We start from the raw sequence: 17,064 nt of genomic DNA on the forward strand, positions 1-17,064 counted from the left end.
CATGTTTAATCCTGTGACAAAAAGAGAATCTTAGCTTAGTTTACACCTTGCATGACACACTGACATGTCATCCATGGTGCGTTAACGTACAACCAAAAATGGTGAGAAAAACCCTGAGGATATAGGTTTATATCCTCAGACCTTATGTGCCTGTTGTATCCTCACCACTTCCCCATGTATTGGCACAAATTACCATTTTTACGGCACGTTTTGATTGATACATTGTCCTTGTGTTTAAAAAGTAACCTCACACCTAAAAAGTCCCTCAAGAAAATAATACAATTGTTATGGGTATGTTCAAAATGTGAAAGTTGATCTGTTCATTATCTTCAATCATTGCAAACATGATGGTATACTAGAATGGTGTATACACAAACATGCTTTAGGGGGATATTGGTATTGAACAGATTGAATATAGCAAATAATGGAATGAGATGAAATTAATTTAATAGATAGTAGGTAAGTACCAATACTTGCAGCATGTAAATTAATCAAGGAGCCCTTTTTACTCAACAACACACAAACTGATTTTGTGTCAGTCCTACATTTAACGTAACTCACCAATGAACGTAATCTTGCAAAAAATAAATCTGTGCATTCAAACTAAGTGAAACTTTTTTTGCGACGAACTAAACCAATATATTGTCAAAACTCAAAAACTTGTGTAATACTGCACAGAGATGTTTCACTTTTTTAACTATCATGACCACACACACACATCATTGACCAGTAGAGCACAGTTTAGGCCTACCATAACCAACCTTTGTTCTTACCTTCTATTTGCACTCATTTGTTTATGGAACCATTCCCAGCAATCTCAAGGCACTTTTATCAAGCTTCGTGTTGGGTGCAACTTGTGTTGTGTACACAGTGCTCTATTTTCACACACCATTTAGACCTGACCTGGTTTCAAGGTACACAACAGGAGCAATGAAAATAGTTTCCAAGATACAGTGTCACACTCTTAGACCGCCTATATATTGTTAGTTTATATACACCCCATTTCAGACTGGAATTCTTATGGGTATTTTCACACATTTTATTTAGTGAGGGAGTAAATCAGAGGGGATACAGGCAGGTGGGGAAAACAGATTGAAGGGTTAGGAGTGGGAATTGAACCCCGGTCTCCGATAGGGAGAGGATTATACATGTGTCTACGCCAGGAGTGTTACCACTAGACCACCGGCTCTGCCGACTGGATTTCTACGTGCAGACTGGATGTCTATTGATATACTTGACGAGGGGATTCAAATAAGAGATAATGGTGATACTCTTGAAGTTAATTTTGTACTAAACTGTCGCACAGACTTTTAACACGAGCAGTGTTCAGTCATGCCTAGTAATTCATTAGCTGAGAGGCTGTCAAGAACATGCTCCTGACCCTGATAGCTAACCCATCATCATCATCATCTCTCTCCCTCTCTCATTCTTCTCTCTTACTTTCTCGCTCTCTCTGCTGTTCATTAGAAAGATAATTGGGGGCTCCTGTCATTGACTAAGGGACTGTACGTTATTTATAATGAGGGATACCTAAAGAAAAATGGGCTTCTGTGAAATGAAAATGGATGCCTTCAGTGAAATATATTTTTAGCCGACCTTCCCTGAACGCTTAAAAACAACAAGTGAATCTCCCCTATACCCAAAATAATAATACAATTATTACAATTCCAGCCCTGGTTTTAACTTAACACACCAAGCCCTTCACTGACACTGAGATATGCACAGTGACTGAAGGAATCGGCTGACAAAGTCTATGGATAGTAGACTATAATTTAGTCTGTCAAACCTCTTATTTCTTGAATAGGAAGAAACAGGCTCCGACACAAAGCCCTCGCTGTCAGCAGCCTAAAGTCAAATTGAAATTAAAACTGTTTAAATGAATTAGGCCTTCTCGAATTAGCGTACTTTCAGCACCCATGCGCTGTCCATCTTTGCGGTTGCCGCTTCATAGTAATGTAAGTTAAGTAAATTACTGAAATATGGCTTATTGTGAGGCCAAAAACTCTGATAAATAGCTTCATTATGGGCAATGAAACATACTGATTTTATTTTAATCAATTATAGCAGTAGCAAGCTTACCTCCGGTCCTCCTCATCTTCGCATTCTCCCTCTCAAACTTAAAAGGACATCAATAGGCCTAGTCCGCATTTTTTGGACAAAATAAAACAATACTTTTTTGAAGAAGCCTCTGACTTGCCTCCTGAAGTGCCACTGTACACAGCACAGTCATTGGTTAGGCAGCACAATAGGGTCTACATCAGCAAGAGCAGGGCAGGCCAGGGCCCATGATTGGGAACTATATATCCCTGACCTATGACCTCTGACCTGAGGCAAGTCTGTTTTGCACAGAGGGATAGGAATGGATAAAAATCAGTACAGGTCGCTTTTTTACACAGCGCTTCTAAAGAGATTATTGACAATTTATATATTTTCTAATTATCAGCCAGCCCATGAAATAGGGCCCTGGTTGTGCCTACCATGTTCCAGAACCAATATTGACTGTTTTTGTTCATGTCCAATTTCTCCCTTCCAGACCATTTGTAGGGGGAGTTTCATTGGACACGAAGACTACATCTCCCACGTCATCTCCGAGATGACTCGTCTTACCGTCACCAGTTCCAACTCGCTCCGGAAGAGCAGTCCTTCGGCGCGGCAACGGGCACGCTCCATGGGGCGTCTGGGCGAGCTCGTCGAAGGGGACACGTATCAGTATGAGGAGCTGGGCCAAGAGAAGAGTCATAACGGCGGTAACAGCTACTGGCAGGTACAAAGCGAGACCGGCAGCCCCAAACTGGCTCTTAGGAAAACATCCACCCTCCAGCCCAATGGGGTACTGCCAAGGGCAAAGTCGACGCATGAGATGAGCACGGCGGCTGAGGATAAACCTGCACCTCTGCCGAAGGGGCCAGTCCCCACGCCCCCTAGAGGAGGCACAGGTCATTATACACGTAGCGAATGGGCCGGACTTATAAATAGGCCGGGACAGCAGATGGGGATGCCTCTAAAGGGCAAGGTAGCCAATCAAAGGCCGGCATCCTGCTATAACCTGCAGACCCTGCAGACGCAGCAGCAGGTCAACATGAGGGTCAAGCCTGGGGTCAGTCACCTGCCGGACCTTCTGACCTCCTCCAAGGATACTTCTCCTCAGAGAACCCACTCGTCCTGTGACCTGAAGGTAAGCCTCTTCCGTTTCCATTTAGAATTGATATGTTGAAGCTGTGTCTTGTTGGAAGGAAACATTGTGGTCACCTCAAGACTGGAGTTGCCTACACCTGTCATTGCAGATCACCTGTATTTGTAGTTTGTCGAAGGCCTATGCTAAAATATATTTCCTGTCATCTCCCAGAGGAATTCATTAGGGCCCTCGGCCATGTCCTTACCCAATGGCTCCAGCAGCCTGATCTCAGGCCGAGGGCGAACCCACAGACCCTCACGCTCTTCCTCCAGCTACACCATTGGATTGTTATCACCTATAGTTCAGGGGGCTACCATGCCCCTACTCCCCAAACAGGACAGCCCATCCCAGCCCCGGCCTTCTCCCACGGGCTCCCCAGCCACCAGCTCAACAGGAACGGCCCAGCAGCAACAGCCCAAACCCAAGCATGGACCAGAGCCTGAGCCGGTCAAAGTGACCCATGAGCAGTTCAAGGCGGCCCTGCAGATGGTGGTGGACAAGGGCGACCCGCGCACCTCTCTGGAGAATTTTGTGAAGATCGGGGAGGGCTCCACGGGGGTTGTGTGCATTGCCCGCGAGAGGCATAGTGGTCGGCAGGTGGCAGTGAAGATGATGGATATCCGTAAGCAGCAGCGCAGAGAGCTGCTCTTTAACGAGGTATGCAGTATGTTAATGGGAGGTAAACGGTCAGAATTGGACTGTAAGAAAGGCTAAACTATGTTAGTATATCATTAGGTTGTGGGTTCCTATCTGGCCTGAAGGACTAAAACAAGATATGAAACAGCATGCCTCCATAAATGGTATAGGACAGAACAGAGGACTTTATTGTATAGTGAGTTGCACTTAATGACATGTAAAACTCACTACACAACAGTTTCTTGGAATTTGAACATTCTGTTCAATTAATAAATGCATGTCTAGTCTGAAAGGTAGATAGACACGGACTTTCTCCCAATGAGCTTGAAAAGCTACCTTTAGATATCATTTGTCTGTCAAGATTGCTTATCTACATGGATAGATTGCCTATCTAAATGGATAGATTACTTACAGTTGAAGTCGGAAGTTTACATACACCTTAGCCAAATACACAATTGCTGACATTTATTCCTTGTAAAAATTCCCTGTCTTCGGTCAGTTAGGATCACCACTTTATTTTAAGAATGTGAAATGTCAGAATAATAGTAGAAAGAATGATTTATTTCAGCTTTTATTTCTTTCATCCCTTTCACAGTGGGTCAGAAGTTTACATACACTCAATTAGTATTTGGTAGCATTGCTTCTAAATTATTTAACTTGGGTCAAACGTTTCAGGTAGCCTTCCACAAGCTTCCCACAACAAGTTGGGTCAATTTTGGCCCATTCCTCCTGACAGAGCTGGTGTAAGGTTTGTAGGCCTCCTTGCTCGCACACGCTTTTCAGTTCTGCCCACACATTTTCTATAGGATTGAGGTCAGACCTTTGTGTTGGCCACTCTAATACCTTGACTTTGTTGTCCTTAAGCCATTTTGCCACAACTTTGGAAGTATGCTTGGGGTCATTGTCCATTTGGAAGACCCATTTGCGACTGAGCTTTAACTTCCTGACTAATGTCTTGAGATGTTGCTTCAATATATCCACATAATTTTCCTCCCTCATGATGCCATCTATTTTGTGAAGCGCACCAGTCCCTCATGCAGCAAAGCACCCTCACAACATGATGCTGCCACCCCAGTGCTTCACAATTGGGACGGTGTTCTTCGGCTTGCAAGCCTCGTTTTTCAATCACTCCACAAATTTCTTGTTAACAAACTATAGTTTTGGCAAGTCGTTTAGCTCATCTACTTTGTGCATGACACAAGTCATTTTCCCAACAATTGTTTACAGACAGATTATTTCTCTTTTAATTCACTGTATCACAATTCCAGTGGGTCAGAAGATTACATACGCTAAATTGACTGTGCCTCCAGAAAATGATGTCATGTCTTTAGAAGCTTCTGATAGGCTAATTGACATCATTTGAATCAAATCGAGGTGTACCTGTGGATGTATTTCAAGACCTACCTTCAAACGCAGTGCCTCTTTGCTTGACATCATGGGAAAATCAAGAGAAATCAGCCAAGACCTCCGAAAACAATTGTAGACCTCCACAAGTCTGGTTCATCCTTGGGAGCAATTTCCAAACGCCTGAAGGGACCACGTTCATCTGTACAAACAATGGTACGCAAGTATAAACACCATGGGACCAAGCAGTTGCCATACCACTCAGGAAGTAGACGTGTTCTGTCTCCTAGAGATTAACATACTTTGATACGAAAAGTGCAAATCAATCCCAGAACAACAGTAAAAGACCTTGTGAAGATGCTGGAGGAAACAGGTACAAAACTATCTATATCCACAGTAAAATAAGTCCTATATCGACATAACCTGAAAGGTCGCTCAGCAAGGAAGAAGCCACTGCTCCAAAACCGTCATAAAAAAGCCAGACTACGGGTTGCAACTGCACATGTGGACAAAGATCATACTTTTTGGAGAAATGTTTTCTGGTCGGATGAAACAAAAATAGAACATTTTGGCCATAATAACCATTGTTATGTTTGGAGGAAAAAGGGGGAGGCTTGCAAGTCGAAGAACATCATCCCAACCATGAAGCACAGGGGTGGCAGCATCATGTTGTGGGGGTGCTTTGCTGCAGGAGGGACCGGTGCACTTCACAAAATAGATGGCATCATGAGGGAGGAAAATTATGTGGAAATATTGAAGCAACATCTCAAGACATCAGTCAGGAAGTAAAAGCTTGGTCGCAAATGGGTCTTCCAAATGGACAATGATCCCAAGCATACTTCCAAAGTTGTGGCAAAATGGCTTAAGGACAACAATGTCAAGGTATTGGAGTGGCCATCACAAAGGCCTGACCTCAATCCTACAGAAAATGTGTGGGCAGAACTGAAAAAGTGTGTGCGAGCAAGGAGGCCTTCAAACCTGACTCAGTTACACCAGCTCTGTCAGGAGAAATGGGCCAAAATTCACCCAACTTATTGTGGGAAGCTTGTGGAAGGCTACCTGAAACGTTTGACCCAAGTTAAACTATATAAAGGCAATGCTACCAAATACTAACTCAGTGTATGTAAACTTCTGACCCACTGGGAATGTGATGAAAGAAATAAAAACTGAAATAAATCATTCTCTCAACTATTATTCTGACATTTCACATTCTTAAAATAAAGTGGTGATCCTAACTGACCTAATACAGGGAATTTTTACAAGGATTAAATGTCAGAAATTGTGAAAAACTGAGGTTAAATGTATTTGGCTAAGGTGTATGTAAAGTTCAGACTTCAACTGTATTGACATAATAGCCCTCTAAGCACCTCTTCTCACGTACATTTGTAACCATAGGTGGTGATCATGAGGGACTACCGGCACAACAACGTTGTGGAGATGTACAGGAGTGCCCTGGTGGAAGAGGAGCTGTGGGTTATCATGGAGTACCTGCAGGGCGGCGCTCTAACCAACGTTGTGTCTGAAACCAGGTAAAGGGTCTGTCAATAAGAGGAGCAATGTTGAGAAACTTAAAACACAGAATACTTCCTAGTAACAGTGATGTTCATTAATCATATTATATATATTAATAATAATTTTCAGAATGCCACGACAATGTAGACAAACCAAACCTGTCGGGTAGAATGAGATGAGTAATAGTTTGTTTTGGGAAAATCCCATTTGGTCAAGAAGTTATGTCAAGTAACTGTATTGCCACCCACTCCGCCATACCTTCTTTTGCGTTAAAGGAGAAATGTAATTGTTATAAATGCCAAAATAAAGGAGGGTCTAACAATAACACAAGTTGGCAAGTGTTGCAACAAGATTCCTCTGTAATTGCCTACTACGTTTTGGTCCACTGGAGAACAGTACAATGTTGATCTGACATAACAAAAGAAGAGAACGATTCACATGATGCTAATGCTAACATGATTAACCTGATGGATGTTGTGTCAAAGGCCAAAAAAGACAATTTTATATCGTCGGCTGACTAGAATGTTGGATAACAAGTTTAAGTTGCATGTCATTTCATACCAGGCTGAATGAAGAGCAGATAGCCACCGTGTGCGAGGCTGTGCTACAGGCGTTAGCCTATCTCCATTCCCAGGGAGTTATCCACCGTGACATCAAGAGTGACTCTATACTGCTCACGCTGGATGGGAGGGTAAGTGCGACCACATCCAGAAATAATTTCAGCCCGGTCTGTAACCTCAGAACACATGACAAAATATTGCGCTAGCTGTTTACTCCTGGGGGCAGGAGTGGCTGGGTTTGAACAAACAAAATTAGGGCAGAAACTGTCTCCAAAAGCCCTTACCCAGCACCTCTACCTATCCATCCCCTATTTACCAGCAAACCCCTACAGATAAACCTCTAGAAACTCTCAATCACTGAAGACCAAATCTTAAATTGAGATAATGCAAATTGTATAGATATCAATGGCATAAAGTTCAAGCTAAAGCTAAATGTAAAGCTTAGATGAGCATGTTGGAATTTGGCCCTTTCAGTGATTTGTAATGTATCCAATCATTTTTATGGCCTTTAATTATAATTTTTTTAAATGTTTTATTGTATTATTTTCCTAGATCAAGCTGTCAGACTTTGGGTTCTGTGCTCAGATCAGCAAAGACATCCCCAAAAGGAAGTCCTTGGTTGGAACACCGTACTGGATGGCTCCAGAGGTTGTGTCAAAGACGCCATACGGAACTCAGGTAACAGAACAACCAACCAAAACTGTGTTTGTTTGACTGCTTGAAGGTTGTCTCATTCTACAATATGAACAGAGTATCTGAAACACTGATGTGTCCCTCAAACACATCCAGTGAACACCACAAGTTTAGGGACAGTGACAATTGTGTTGTTGTTTTGGCAGCTTTAGTTTAAGGATATTGTCATCCATATCGGGTGAACCGTTTAGAAATTACAGGACTTTTTGTACATAGTCCCCCCATTTTAGGAGACCAAAGGTTTTGGGACAAATTCACTTATATGTGTATTAAAGTAGTCAAACGTTTAGTATTTGGTTCCATATTCCTAGCATGCAATGATCACATCAAGCTTGTAACTCTACAAACTTGTTGGATGAATTTGCTGTTTGTTTAGGTTGTGTTTCAGATTATTTTGTGCACAATAGAAATGAACGGCGCAGCGGTCTAAGGCACTGCATCTCAGACCCTGGTTTGATTCCAGGCTCTATCACAACCGGCCGTGATTGGGAGTCCCATAGGGCGCAGCGTCGTTAGGGTTTGGTCGGGGTAGGCTGTCATTGTAAATAAGAATTTGTTCTTAACTGACTAATTAAATAAAGGTTAAATAAAAAAAAAAAAGTGAATTTTTCCAATACTTTTGGGGGATTGTATACAAAAAAAATCAATCATTTCTAAACTGTTCACCCGAAATGGGTAAAAATACCCTCAAATTAAAGCTGACAGTCTGCACTTTAACCTCATAGTTGTTGTATCATTTAAAATCCAAAGTGCTGGAGTACAGAGCCAAAACAGCAAAACATGTGTCACTGTCCCAATACTCTTGGAGCTCAATGTATGTTTTGATCTTATTGTTTTGCACATTGTGTTTTATTCACACACACACACACACACACACACACACACACACACACACACACACACACACACACACACACACACACACACACACACACACACACACACACACACACACACACACAAAGCACACAAAGCACACACATGATCCTGTTACTGTTGCCTACACCTCTCCTTCACCACTTCAGGCCGGATACTCCTTGCACTAGAGAATACTGCCTAAAACAGACAGACAGGATTATCTGTTACCCACCAAGGTATTTTCTTATCGGGATTCAACAGAGATGGAGGGACCTTTTTCCATCCTTTAAGTGTGTGTTTGATGTGAGAGAAAGACAGTGTGTGTACTGTCACTGAATGTGTGTGATAGTGTCTGCCTTTTCCTGTGATGTTCAATGAATGCTTGTACAGGATATGAGATGGTTGAACATGCCATTTCTGTGGGTGTGTGTGTCAGTGGCGATGAGTGACGTTTAAAATGAGTGAGGATGATTTTTTTTTTTAATGAGCATGGCCTATTACAGCATATTGGATGACTGTCATTCACATTCCATTAACCCAGTTCAATGTAACATCGATAGGTTTAGGTTACTACATGATACTCAAAGTTTCTCTATACCCATCATGCGGTTGCTACAACCTAGCCTATGAATTGAAGTTTACAACGTAGTTGCACACAGGTCGAGAGACGCATTTGAGGTAACAGACAGTGACATTCAATACCGCCTTGCATCTAGCTTATATAGGATGTAATCATTAGTCCAACAGTCGCAAACGAGAGTTTCTATTGGACAAATTCAAGTATGTTTATCCCCGTTTTGTTCCATTTGTTTCCGTTTAAGAAACGTTTTTCAACAGAATCGGCGGAATGAATACACCCCTGACCACTCGTAAACACAGCCACTTTGTATTCCTTCTCGCATCCATGCGTTCACCTCCTCTCACCGCTCCCCTTCGCTTGAGGACTTCAATGCACAACACATCAGCTATATGTGACCAGGCAACAAAAAAACTTTACAAGCCAAACCGCTACACACAGCCTACATCGTTGTCACCATATTAGATAACGTAACATCCTAGTCAACATAGCTAATAGAACTAATGCGTTAGTAAACCCACTACAATCATGCAGTAACGTTACAGTATATAGTCATTAAGCAGTTTAGCAGTTACACCGGTGGCAATACATTAGTAAAACCAAAAGATTACCTTGACTTGGAAGAGTTCCAGTGTTGTGTTGGCTAGTCATAGCCAGATAGCTAACATAGCATCCCTCTGTTTGAGCAGGGTGTTTCAGTAGGGTAAACTAGCTAGCTGCATTTGCTAGCTAAGAAAGTGTATTTTTTTTCAGTTTCAATCTCTTTCTATACATATATTTCTCTCTTGCATCTCCTTCATTTTGGAAGAAATTAATTTGTTCAAAACGGTTCAACTATTGTCTTTCTCTCCCTGAGTCAACTACTCACCACATGGGAACCATGAGCCTCCTAGGTTTTGTATTGAACGCAATATACCCAGAGGAGGACAGATGCTAGATGTCCTCCGGCTACACCACGGTGCTACCCTATAGAGTGCTGTTGAGGCTACTGTAGACCTTCTTTGCAAAATATTATAATTTAATCAATCATTTGATGACTTGATCATATTTAGTATAGTTTTATCTGAAAAGGATAACTTTTTAAATGTTTTACCATTTTTATTTTTATGAAATTAACTGAGGAGGATGGTCCTCCCCTTCCTCCTCTGAGGAGCCTTCCCTGGTGTGTATTTATGTTCCTGTGTCAGTCAGGTGGATGGAAGGTCTCTGGATATGCTGTTAGAGGATACGTGAGGCTTTGTGTGTGTTTATTATTGTAAATGTCTCTGATGTCTGGCAGGTGGATGTGTGGTCCCTGGGTATCATGGTGGTAGAGATGGTGGATGGAGAGCCTCCGTACTTCAGTGACACACCAGTGGCAGCTATGAAGAAACTGAGGGATGAGCCGCCACCCACAGTCAGTAACACACAGAAGGTGAAATACATATAGATACATACCACACACACACACACACACTCACACTCGCACACTACTCACACCCCATCTCTCTCTCTCTCTCTGTAGATCTCCCCTGTGTTGAAGGACTTCCTGGATCGTATGCTAACACGGGACCCCCAGGAGCGGGCTAGCGCTAGCGACCTGCTGGAGCACCCCTTCCTGCTGCAGTGTGGCTCGCGGCAGTGCCTGGTACCCCTAGTGGAACGATACCGTAAGCGCATGTCCCGCTGCTGACTCACCCAAACACACAGGATCCATGATGGCCGAAGAATGGGCTGATCCCCTGACGTCAGACCCTGGGTTAACAGGCGACCTGTCGCTCCATCCACCACATTTGGTATTGAGTCTCAATGCCCACTACAGGAAGTGGATTTACTGTCACTCGGTGTGTGGATGGATAGACGAGTCGATCAGAAAAGCCTCTCTCTCTTTATCTTGTCCCTTTTTATTTGCTCCTTTTCTCTGGAATCCCTTCAGATCCACAGGAGAGTCGTCGCTCCCTTGTTGGGCAGTGTAGGGCAGGATGGAATTGGATATCTGAGTTTAAGGATTTGTTAATTAATTCTATGCAAAAAGTGCAACAAGCCCCAATGCAGAATCGCAGTGACCTGAAACTTCTGTACTGATCATCCCCACCATCGCTGTCCAATTTGTCCTACTGACTTTGAAATGTAACAATTACAACTGACTTTGGTACTATACTTGATGGGTAATTCGTTCTGTAAAACAAATGAATGACCAGACCCTTTCTACCAGATCACATAGGGGTAACCCTGGACTTGATCAGGGGATGATCTACAAAGTTGTCCCAAGCAGAAGCTTTGTTTTGGTATTGCTGGAGAAACATGTTTTTATAGAATTTCAAAATGGATAAAGTATTTCGGGATATTGCAGATATGAATGTGAGTAATATAGTAAAGAGTAAGACTATACTGAGTATAGTCAATGTTCTATTGTGGGACAGGTATCCCTGGGAAAACACTATTTTAATCAGAACCGATCACCTGTATTTAAAGTATAAAAAGGGATCCACCATACTTTGGTTAAATATGTTTTTGACAAAATAGGCATGCAATATATTGAAATGGAATAAAATACGGACATGAGGTACTTCAAAATCTCAAGACCGGATTGATTTGTAACCTACTGCTGTACCCCTGTTAGCTGACTAGCCTACTGCTGTACCCCTGTTAGCTGACTAGCCTACTGATGTACCCCTGTTAGCTGACTAGCCTACTGATGTACCCCTGTTAGCTGACTAGCCTACTGATGTACCCCTGTTAGCTGACTAGCCTACTGATGTACCCCTGTTAGCTGACTAGGCTACTGATGTACCCCTGTTATCTGACTATCCTACTGCTGTACCCCTGTTAGCTGACCAGCCTACTGATGTACCCCTGTTAGTTGACTAGCCTACTGATGTACCCCTGTTAGCTGACTAGGCTACTGCTGTACCCCTGTTAGCTGACTAGGCTACTGCTGTACCCCTGTTAGCTGACTAGGCTACTGATGTACCCCTGTTAGCTGACTAGGCTACTGCTGTACCCCTGTTAGCTGACTAGCCTACTGCTGTACCCCTGTTAGCTGACCAGCCTACTGATGTACCCCTCTTAGTTGACTAGCCTACTGATGTACCCCTGTTAGCTGACTAGGCTACTGCTGTACCCCTGTTAGCTGACTAGGCTACTGATGTACCCCTGTTAGCTGACTAGCCTACTGATGTACCCCTGTTAGCTGACTAGGCTACTGATGTATCCCTGTTAGCTGACTAGGCTACTGATGTACCCCTGTTAGCTGACTAGCCTACTGCTGTACCCCTGTTAGCTGACTAGGCTACTGCTGTACCCCTGTTAGCTGACTAGCCTACTGATGTACCCCTGTTAGCTGACTAGGCCACTGATGTACCCTTGTTAGCTGACTAGGCTACTGATGTACCCCTGTTAGCTGACTAGCCTACTGATGTACTCCTGTTAGCTGACTAGGCCACTGATGTACCCTTGTTAGCTGACTAGGCTACTGATGTACCCCTGTTAGCTGACTAGCCTACTGATGTACCCCTGTTAGCTGACTAGCCTACTGATGTACCCCTGTTAGCTGACTAGGCCACTGATGTACCCCTGTTAGCTGACTAGGCTACTGATGTACCCCTGTTAGCTGACTAGGCTACTGATGTACCCCTGTTAGCTGACTAGCCTACTGATGTACCCCTGTTAGCTGACTAGGCTACTGCTGTACCCCTGTTAGCTGACTAGCCTACTGATGTACCCCTGTTAGCTGACTAGGCCACTGATGTACCCTTGTTAGCTGACTAGGCTACTGATGTACCCCTGTTAGCTGACTAGGCTACTGATGTACCCCTGTTAGCTGACTAGCCTACTGATGTACCCCTGTTAGCTGTCTAGGCCACTGATGTACCCTTGTTAGCTGACTAGGCTACTGATGTACCCCTGTTAGCTGACTAGCCTACTGATGTACCCCTGTTAGCTGACTAGCCTACTGATGTACCCCTGTTAGCTGACTAGGCCACTGATGTACCCCTGTTAGCTGACTAGGCTACTGATGTACCCCTGTTAGCTGACTAGCCTACTGATGTACCCCTGTTAGCTGACTAGGCCACTGATGTACCCTTGTTAGCTGACTAGGCTACTGATGTACCCCTGTTAGCTGACTAGGCTACTGATGTACCCCTGTTAGCTGACTAGCCTACTGATGTACCCCTGTTAGCTGACTAGGCTACTGCTGTACCCCTGTTAGCTGACTAGGCTACTGCTGTACCCCTGTTAGCTGACTAGCCTACTGATGTACCCCTGTTAGCTGACTAGGCTACTGATGTACCCCTGTTAGCTGACTAGGCTACTGATGTACCCCTGTTAGCTGACTAGGCTACTGATGTACCCCTGTTAGCTGACTAGGCTACTGATGTACCCCTGTTAGCTGACTAGGCTACTGTACTGTTTGCCAACACTGGATATCTATGTACTGTAGCTTTCTTATGTCAACACCCATTTTCACATGCATTTTTGTCCTTCTCAGAATGTTCTGTATCTGACCCTGTACAGCAGTTTATATTTTTCATACACTTCAAAAATGTGACTTCACTTTGCACGTAAGTACTTGGTAAGTACTGGTAAAGGACAAAACCTATGAAGGTTCTTCTTTACATTTTTAAAAATAAATATCTGTGAACAAATGCTGTTTTTTTGTTGCAAATATCATATTGATTATGATTTAAATACAGTTTATAGGCCTACAACATGATATAAGCATGCTGTTGAATCTGCATAAGATCCTCTGTTAAATGATCAAATACGTATACAAGTCATTGCCATTCAGGTGAGATCATCATGTCCTAACTATTCACAGGATATTCAGGTGTTTTGTGACCGAGCTTTCTGTGACCTTCATTACACCTTATCATGGCATCTTTTAATGCGATGAAAAGCACTAAATTATGGTATGAGTGAAAAAGTGTTTCACAGAGTTTAAATAATTGCAGTAATTTCTACAACACACACTATACCAATGTAAAATAAGTGATGTGAGAGAAAGGTTTCCCAGAGGGATCTGTATTAACCTGCCTTATGTTAATGAGTACAAATATGGAAATCTTGTTGAAAAAAAGGATGACAAACAAAGTTTCAGGAAGCAAACAACCCTGTGAATTTCAGCGTGACTCAGTTTTCACCTACGTAATGTGCAGATGAAGCTTGCAATGAAAACACTTGGTCATTTTGAAAATATTTTCATCACTTATAAAGCATGACAAATTGGGTGAAGAAATCAAATAGATGAATACAGATAAAGATATTCAATATGTTTCCTTAACAATAGTTTCATAATAACAAATGAAATAGCATATCAGTTATTGTATACAGCACAAAAGTGGTGTATAAAAAGTGGCAAGTGACAATTGCGTAAGACCCGTTAAGCTGGCACTGCAGCTTTTCATAGCACTTAACACAGCCATGTTTTTTCCCCCTTATTTTAAGAATGTTCAACTTGAAGAAGGAAGGAGAATGAACCGTCTCAGAAGAGATTTGACACTGCTGTCGGGTTGCAAAGGCAGGGAATATTACCAAGTAACTCTAGACATGTACCAGTAAACAAGCAGATTTTTGGAAACTTGAGTTTTCATAACGTAAAAAAATATCAAATAATAGAATGTTTTAATATGAAAAAAGAATCTCAAAACTGTAAAACATTATCGGAAATATAACCCATCAACTTAGTGAACACTGTTACTCTTTAATGAGGTTATCAGCATGCAATGTCCTTTATATTTTGGGGTTTTATTTACTTTACAATGCCAATATATATTTGTTATAAATGTTTTGGGGACAAATTGGTGGCAGTTGTGAAAAAAGGTAAATGAAAGAGTTGAGATAATTGGAAATGACATCATTGTTCATTAGACGTGTTTTACATGATTAGGTTATTTTCTCCTGAATCACATGGTCTATCTACTAGAAACGAATGGACATTGAGGAAACAGATATAAAGAATATGAAGAAAATATGAATACATTTAGATTTCCAAAATTACCTTTTAATTACAATCATTTCTAAAAATTCCAAAATAACTTTGGTAAATTACCCGGGAGTTTTACAAACCTACACTGCTGTCAATAGATCTGGCAAATGGCAGGCAATGCTTTTTTTATGTCCCTGACAGCCACTAAAGAATAGAAGTTGTTCAACATTTTCTAGAGTCAGAAACAGTGGAATTAAACAGTTTGTCCATGTCCTGAAATCATCATCTCATTTGAATCAATTCAACTGTGAAATGTGAACTTAGGCTGTACATGGACATATGGATTATATCAAATGCACAGGACTTCTTAATGCAGTCTTATGAAGAGAAATGCTATAGCAAAGCGGTTTCAAAAGCCCTGTATGTTACACTCTGTAAAACTTATCTCGGAATTAAGGACGGAGAGTGCTTGAAAGTGTGCCGGAGTGACGCATGTCAGGCTAGTGAGGCACTTTGTGATGATAGGCCTTGTTATCAACATACTCTTCAAGAGTCATTGAGAATGTAAGGCAATGCATGTTCTCAGTTTCTATAATTAGGCATGGCACCATAGCTCAACTCCAATTGTGGCAGCAAGAAAATAGTTCAGAGTTGTGGATTATATAGTAAACATCTATGTTCAGAATTGTGGAGTATACGTATATACTGAAGAAAGATATAAAAGCAACATGCAAGAATTTCAGTGACTTTACTGAGTTACAGTTCATATAAGGAAATCAGTCAGTGGAAATACATTCATTAGGATTTCACATGACTAGGAATACAGACATGCATCTGTTTGTCACAGATACCTTAAAAAAAGGTAGGGGTGTGGATCAGAAACCCAGTAGGTTGGACCTGGAACACGCTGTCATACACGTAGATCCAGAGCATCCCACACATGCTCAATGGGTGACACATCTGTGAGTATGCAGCCCATGGAAGAATTGGGACATTTTCAGCTTCCAAGTGTAACGGATGTGAAATGGCTAGCTAGTTAGCGGTGGTGCGCGCTAGCAGCCTTTCAGTCGGTTACGTCACTTGCTCTGAAACCTTGAAGTAGTGGTTTGCTCTGCAAGGGCCGCGGCTTTTGTGGAGCGATGGGTAACGATGCTTCGTGGGTGACTGTTGTTGATATGTGCAGAGGGTCCCTGGTTCGCGCCCGGGTATGGGCGAGGGGACGGACGTAAAGTTAAACTGTTACACAAGAATTGTGTACAGATCCTTGCGACATGGGGCCGTGCATTATCATGCTGAAACATGAGGTAATGGAGGTGGATGAATGGCACGACAATGGGCCTCAGTATCTCGTCACGGTATCTCTGCATTTAAATTGCCATCGATAAAATGCAATTGGGTTTGTTGTCCTTAGCTTATGCCTGCCATTACCATAATCCCACTGCCACCATGGGGAACTCGGTTCACAACTTTGACATCAGCAAACCGTCGCACACATGACGCCATACACGTGATCTGCGGCTGTGAGGCCGATTGGACGTACTGACAAATTCTCTAAAACGACATTGGAGGAGGCTTATGGTAGAGAAATTAACATGAAATTATCTGGAAACAGCTCTGGTGGACATTCCTGTAGTCAGTATGCCAATTGCATGCTACCTCAAAACTTGAGACATCTGTGGCATTGTTTTGTGTGACAAAACTGCACATTTAGAGTGGCCTTTCATTATCCCCAGCACAAGGTGCACCTGTGTAATGATCATGCTGTTTAATCAGCTTCTTGATATGCCACACCTGTCAAGTG

The 17,064-nt window shown here is 42.5% G+C and overlaps 1 protein-coding gene across 1 annotated transcript in view; it reads left to right on the forward strand.

Moving 5' to 3' along the window:
- The window catches only part of LOC129817729 (serine/threonine-protein kinase PAK 6-like), a 50,044-nt gene extending 36,061 nt beyond the window's left edge, over window positions 1-13,983 (forward strand). The window contains exons 4-10 of the mRNA XM_055873240.1: window positions 2,534-3,175; window positions 3,347-3,832; window positions 6,551-6,684; window positions 7,232-7,358; window positions 7,780-7,905; window positions 10,635-10,769; window positions 10,860-13,983. Of these exons, the coding sequence (XP_055729215.1) occupies window positions 2,534-3,175; window positions 3,347-3,832; window positions 6,551-6,684; window positions 7,232-7,358; window positions 7,780-7,905; window positions 10,635-10,769; window positions 10,860-11,027 (1,818 nt within the window). The 3' untranslated portion in view covers window positions 11,028-13,983. The remainder of the gene's footprint in view (window positions 1-2,533; window positions 3,176-3,346; window positions 3,833-6,550; window positions 6,685-7,231; window positions 7,359-7,779; window positions 7,906-10,634; window positions 10,770-10,859) is intronic.
- The last annotated feature ends 3,081 nt before the right edge of the window (window positions 13,984-17,064 follow it).

The sequence above is a fragment of the Salvelinus fontinalis genome, chromosome 20 (genome assembly GCF_029448725.1).
Source record: "Salvelinus fontinalis isolate EN_2023a chromosome 20, ASM2944872v1, whole genome shotgun sequence".
Taxonomy (NCBI): domain Eukaryota; kingdom Metazoa; phylum Chordata; class Actinopteri; order Salmoniformes; family Salmonidae; genus Salvelinus; species Salvelinus fontinalis.